This window comes from Penaeus japonicus, unplaced genomic scaffold, assembly GCF_977035675.1.
Source record: "Penaeus japonicus unplaced genomic scaffold, GWHDUDI00000001_assembly GWHDUDI00000014, whole genome shotgun sequence".
NCBI classification, from domain to species: domain Eukaryota; kingdom Metazoa; phylum Arthropoda; class Malacostraca; order Decapoda; family Penaeidae; genus Penaeus; species Penaeus japonicus.
The window spans coordinates 36,096,631-36,104,130 of NW_028234416.1; the positions used below are offsets into that span (position 1 = coordinate 36,096,631).

General features: G+C 29.3%; 1 protein-coding gene across 1 annotated transcript in view; it reads left to right on the forward strand.

Annotated features, from left to right (window-relative positions):
- The window catches only part of LOC122243324 (uncharacterized), a gene marked incomplete at its 5' end in the record, with an annotated part of 22,707 nt that extends 18,777 nt beyond the window's left edge, over positions 1–3,930 (forward strand). Inside the window, 2 exon segments of the mRNA XM_086544187.1 lie at positions 1,338–1,527; positions 3,782–3,930. Coding sequence (XP_086400313.1) covers positions 1,338–1,527; positions 3,782–3,864 — 273 coding nt within the window.
- Between the last annotated feature and the right edge of the window lie 3,570 nt (positions 3,931–7,500).

Here is a 7,500-nt window from a genome sequence, read left to right on the forward strand (position 1 = left end):
ATTAAAAAATAAATCAATAAATAGATAAATAAAATAAAATGAATAAAAATCTCAAAAGATTTAAAAGATGAACAAATAAAGCTAGAAATAGAAATAAAGATAAATAAAAAAATCTTAGGAATTAAGGAAAAATAGGATACATTAGAGAAAGGGTAAGGAAGAAAATAAGTACGTATTTATAAGGCAAGGTAAGCATAACATAGATTAAAAATGTATTCTCATGAGTATTGTCGTGTAAGCATTTTATGGTATACCTGTGTGCTTATCTAAATAGTTATAGTATATATATTAATTGTATATATGTCTGCTTAAATGAATCGCTATTGAATACATGTGTGATTACATTAAAAAAAAGTCTTTGTATGAATATTATGTAAATACTCGTTGTGCACTTGTGCCTATATAAATAGTTATTGCATACATGTCCTCGTATTCAAATAATGTTAATGAAAGCTGTGTCATAGGAAGGTAATTATATAAAACACGCTTCGACAAACGGACACGAGGCAAAAACATTCCCTAAAAGCAGTTCATTTACATCACAAATCTTGTATTCAATTCCGTTTTCCTCTTACATCTCTCTCTCTCTCTCTCTCTCTCTCTCTCTTCCGCTTCCTCTGTTTTCGTCATGTGTTTCTCTCCAGTCTGGTCCTGTGCTTTCCCTCTCCCTTAGCTCATTTATTTCTCTCTTTCCCTCTGCCTTAGCTCTTTTATTTCTCCCTTTCCCTCTCCCTTCGCTCTTTTATTTCTCCCTTTCCCTCTCCCTTAGCTCTTTTATTTCTCCCTTTCCCTCTCCCTTCGCTCTTTTATTTCTCCCTTTCCCTCTCCCTTCGCTCTTTTATTTCTCCCTTTCCCTCTCCCTTCGCTCTTTTATTTCTCCCTTTCCCTCTCCCTTCGCTCTTTTATTTCTCCCTTTCCCTCTCCTATAACACCAAGGGCCAAGTGCTGAGGTAGGCACAGCTGCGGGTCGTTGATACGTAAACTTCATCAGAGGATGTATTTATGGTCGTTTTTTATATAAGGCTTTTCGTCTGAATTTTTTCTGTTTTTCTTTTTTTTTTTCTTCTTCTCTTTCTTCTCTCTACCACTAAGGACCAAGTGCTTTGGACATGCAATAAGAAAAAGGAAGATCTTATTTGTATGCAATCACTAGCATACGTTTATGTATATATATATATATTTATATATATATATATATATATTTTTTTTTTTTTTTTTTTTTTTTTTTTTTTTTTTTTTTTTTTTTTTTCTTTCATTCTAAACCTTACATCTAAGCCAGCGTTCTTCTTCTACCGCCCTGCCTAATTATCCCTTCTTCTGTCTCCTTCTCCGCCAAGGATCAAGTGCGGAAGTACCCCGAGCGCCGGACCATCGGCTTAGTTTTCCAGACGACGGACCAGCTGTTCCGGCGGGGCTACATCGAGGTGTCGTGCGTGAGCTCCCTGGGCGCCCTCCACCAGAAGGAGGTCGAGGTCCAGCTGCCTAATCACAACTACCTGAGCGCACAGGAATATCACTATAATTCAGGTCGGGTTCATGAACTTGTCTGGTTAATTTGGCTTTTTTTTTTTTTTTTAATCTTTCATTTTGCTCTGTTTCTGTTTTTTATTTGTTTGCTCGTCTTTTTTTTTTTTTTTTTTTTTTTAGCAAGGGAGAAATGTGTGTGTGGGGGTGGGTGGGGGGGGGGGAGAGAGAGAGAGAGAGAGAGAGAGAGAGAGAGAGAGAGAGAGAGAGAGAGAGAGAGAGAGAGAGAGAGAGAGAGAGAGAGAGAGAGAGAGAGAGAGAGATCAGTAGAGAAATGCAGAATTTAAAGCCATTTGAACTTATAGAATTCGTTTTGTGAACTTACGTGTTTGATTCTTTCACTAATAGCAAAATCTATGTATTGGTATTTTCCTTTTTTCAAAGTCAGGTTAAGACTCATGCCCCTTAGCTTTACTTGGAATCTTCTTTAATCAAAATGTTATATCCAAGAATAAAAGTTTTATCTGCATCAAAAAGGACACTATCGGAACCATTAATCCTTTCCTAATATCTATATCTCCCTTTTTTATCTTTACTATGATTTTCCTCATCTTCTCTGACGATGTTAGCCGGAAGGACAGAGAGAGAAATGAGAAGACCATGATAAATCACCTGGCAATTAATATCGATCGAACAGATAAGTGGTAATATTTCTTGAACTGTGAAAATAACACCATTACATTTTAAGATAGTCTCCCCAAAGTTAGGATTTAAAAGCCCGGTGATTTATTTTCATTTCCTGCGAAGATAAGATAAGATAAGACTCAAAAGGGCAGTGATTTGTGTCCAATTTGCTGAAACTATTCACACTCGCAATTTCTCTCTGTCTCTGCCTCTCACACACTTTCATTTGCTTTCTTGGTAAATAAATGTCTTGGGAAATGTTTTTCATGTCTGTCTCTAAAAGTATGTAATTGACCTTTCCTCTTCTTTTCTTTTTAATTTTTCTAAATTTACCTGTTTATTTTCTTTCGTCTTTCAACTTATGCATCCCTTATAAACAGATTGCATTGTCTTTATCATCCTTTTTGTTGTTTTCATTTGCGTATCCGTACACATGGCTTTTTTTTTCTTATGTTTACAAGCTAACATATTGCACAGTTTCTCATTTACTCATCTGTTTGTATCCTGTGAAGTATTTCCGCTTGCAAGTTTATCTTATTCATTGTCTAATTACATCAACATTTTTTCCTTTCTCATTTGCTAATATGTTAGTATTAATTACAACCTCCTTGTGAGATTGAAATAATGCAATCGGGAACAGTAAAGCTATTATGATTGCCACTTATCCTTTCAATTTAACAACAGGAAACTAATAATAACACCAACAGAGAGAAATGATAATACAGACATAGATATGAGTACGACTACACTTTATGAATTTATAAGAAATTAATAGAACCAATCTATTATCACTATAATTACTAATTATTAAAATCAATAATCATAAAAACCTAATAATCATTAAACCTAATAATAATAAACCTAAACCTAATAATAATAATGGTAAAAATGTTAATTACTGTTACTAATAATACGTTAATGATAATATAAGTAAAGATGATACTACTAGTAATATAATTTAAACAGGTATTTCAAATAAAAGTATAAAAAATCATAACAACAAAAATGATAATAATAATAACAGTGATGATAATGATAACAACAAGAACACAAATCATAAAACAAAAATAATGGTAATGATGCTGATACTGATAACAGTGAGGATAGTAATAACAACAATCAAATTACTATCAACATCGTTATGATACTATTATCATTATTCTTTGTATTATTATTATCATCATCAATAATATTGCTATTATCAATAATATCAATGTAATCATTACCAATGTCATTAACATTTTATCATCATCCTTGTTATTATTGCTATCATCTTCATTATGATTATGATTATCATTAGTATCATTATGTTTATTATTACTGTTATTTCTATTGCTGATATTATCATTATCATCATCATATCTATTGTTGCTATTCTTATTGCTGTTATCATTATTATCATCATCATTATATCATATTATATTATATATATTATACCATTATTATATCATATATTGCTGATATTACCATCATCATATTTATTTTGTTATTCTTATTGCTGTTATCATTATCATCATCATCATTATCATCCTTATATCATACCGATAAAGATGATAATGATAACAACAAAAATGACACACCTCATCATCATTATACTAACATCTCTAACTCCCTCCCGCCCTTCCCGTTGCAGGTCGCAAGAGAGACGAAGGTGCGTGGGCGTGTGCCACTGTGGGCGCCCTCTCCCTCACTATCCTCAATCATTTTCTCCGTTAACTTTATATTCCTTGCGTCAAAACATCGTTTTACTGTAAATGTGTATATAAATGTAACTGTGTAATACATTTTCTTTTCTTAACCTTGATGTATTTTTTAAGGAAAACTGTGGAAGGTAAAAGTAATAAAATCCAATTATAGGAGAGACCAGCACCTCCCCAACCCCCTTTCTTTTTTTCTTTTTTTATATTTACATGATATCATATATCTTTTTATTTTCTTGTATTTTTTATCATAGCACTGTTTTTGGAAAACAATTTTTTTTTGCTTGTATTACAACGGATAAAGCAAAGGATACAACCACAGGGTATTTTACTGAGTAAATAAACATTTTATTCAAAGGGAGCGACAAAAAAAAATTAAAAATGACAAATTGGCAAAATGGATTTGCTGTTCCAAGAACTAATTAATTTGAAAACATGACATATAATACTCGGAAATACCCATGAGACTGACATGAATTTACAGCCAATCTAGTAAACCATTACTTCCATGATATGAACAGTATCATAAACTAAATATAAGAATATAAACACATGGAATGTACATAACATTTCGAGTTCTCATAGCAATGAAATATAAAACAAATATAAACAAATCAAACCAGGTCATACACAGTTGCACAAACTACCATATTACTACCATAGGAATTCATTGCCTATACATAATAAATCGAGTTCTCATAATACCAAAACGCAAACTCTTACACCAGTAAAATATCTGACACGAAGATGGACAAATTTCATTATACATTATTTTCATTATCTTTTATCAAACGATAATTTTTAAGCAGATGACGTCACGCCCCCTCCCCTCCCCCCTTGTCTCCTCCTCACTCCCATTAGTTTGGAATCCTTGGTATGTATGATGAGAGTGTTATTACTGAAAAATAATAGTGATATGTAATAGCGATTGGAGTATTATTTTCATTTTTGGTATCATTTCTATATCCTCTTCATTATAATCATTATAACTGTTGGTTTTATAATTTTCACTTTATCATTATTAGTTTTATCTTTGTTATTATATCTATCATTATTATAATTTGTCATCATTATTATAGTTGTTATTGACAACATAATCATTGTTGTCATTCTAATTTCAGCATCATTAGTCTTATTTATGTTACTATCATTATAATCATTATTATGTTTTTTATTGTTGTTTATTTATCATAATCATTGTTATTTTCATTATTATAGTTTCCATTGATATCATAATCATCGTTATCATCATTATCACCATTATTACTATGATCATTATTATCCTATTTTATTACTATCATAACTGTTATCATTGTTATCATTACTGACATTATCATCAGCATCATTATTGTCATGTTAATCACCATCTTCATTATTATCATAATCATTATTACAACTATCATTATCATCATCACCATCGTCATTCTTATAACACTAGTTGTCATGATAATGATGACCATCGCAGTTAGTAATAGCAATAACAATAGTAGTAGTATCACTATTAATAGAATTACTTATAATGATGATAATGAAAATTATGACAATAAGGATAACAATTATAACGATAACGATAATTATGATAATGATACTGGCAATGATTGTGATAAGGATTATAATGATAATGACATGATTATGATAATATCAATAATGATAACGATAATGAAAATATTAATATTGATGCTACTACTACTATTAATAATGATAATAATGACAGTAGTAATAAAAGTAATGATAGTAATATTGGTAACCTTAATAACGATAGTGATACTAATAAAAGTAATAATATTAATAATGCTAATAATGATGCTAATGATGATAAGAAAAACAACTATTCAATTACATGTAGTTTTTCTTTAGAAGAAACAAAGAGGGGCACAAAAAAAAAAAAAAAAAAAAAAATAGAGTCAGATACAATGAAAGAGAAGGAAGAAGAAATATAAAGTAGATATGACAAAGCAAATAATAATAATAATAATAACGATAATAGTAATAGTAATGATCATGATGATGAGTATGGTAATAGCAACAAGAGCATTAATAATTATAAATATGATGATAATGATGATATTTATAACAATGACGATGCTAGTAAGGATAATGAATAGAATTATGATAAGAATGATAATAATGGTAATAATAGCAATAACGATAATGATAAAATAGTAATAATGATAATCATGATACCAATAATAATAATGATTATGATGATGATAATAGTAAAGACAAGGATAATAATATTAATGATATCAATACCAATTATAGCAAAGATAATAACAATGATGATGATACTGATAATAAATCTAATAACAATAACGAAAGTGATGATAATGCCGACAATAAGATGATAATGATGGTAACAATAATAATGATAATGATAATAATGATGTTGATGATAATGATTATGATAGTAATCATAATGTTAATAATGATAATTGATAATGATGGTAGTAATAATGATGATGATAGTGATGATAATGGACTTAATAACATACAGGATAATGATAAAAATACTAACAACAGCAAAAATGACGATGATGACAACAATGATGATAGTAATAGAAATATAATAATGATAATGATTAGAGTAATGATAATAAAGATAATGATAATAAAATGATAACACTAAAATAGTGATATTTATAATAAAAATATATAAGATGATAATGATAATGATCATAACAATAGTAAAAAACAATGATAATAATAGTGATGTTAATATCTTTAATAATGATAATGATAGTTATGATGATGATGATGGTGAAGGTGATGATGATTAAATTGTAATATCAATAATGATAGTGATGATGATTGTAATAATAATATTGATACTAATAATGATAAGGATGATAATTATAATGATGATAATAACAATGATGATAATAGTATTGATAATAACAATAATGATAATGATAATGATAATGAATATAATGAGGATAATAATAATGATAATGATGATGATAGTAGAGATGACTATGATAATATTCCAGATTATAATGATAATGATGACGATAAAAGAAAATGCTGATAGAAATGATAATACCAATGAAAAACAACAACAAAACAAAAATAGTAATGATAATGATATCAATAAATCTGTAATAACAATCATGACAATGAAAACAACAACCACAATAAGAATAATGATAAGAAGACGATAAAGAATGATTATATTAATCATCATCATCATATATTAATAGTGATAATGATAATCATAATGATATTAACAACAACAAATAATTAATCATAAAAACAACGCCAACACAGCAACATCAATGATAATGATAATTGTAAAAAAAATAGTAATAGTGAAATATGTAATATTCGAATACACTGACTTGACACAAATTGAATTATATCGTAACCTTTATATCTTCAGCAGTAATTGATCTCCTTGTGAGATGAGAAAACTCTATGCTGAATAAAAAAGGAAAAAAAGAAAGAAAGAAAGAAAGAAAAAAAAAACAGATTACATTATTTCTGGTTATTGTTTGGTGCTCTCAGAAAGAATCCTTAAATGTAAGAGTTAATAGTCTCTTTCTTTTTCTCTCTGTCTCTGTCTCTCTTTCTTCTCTCTCTGTCTCTGTCTCTCTCTTCTCTCTCTCTTCTTTCTTCTTTCTCCCCCGCCCCCCTCTCTCTTTCTCACTCTTCTCTC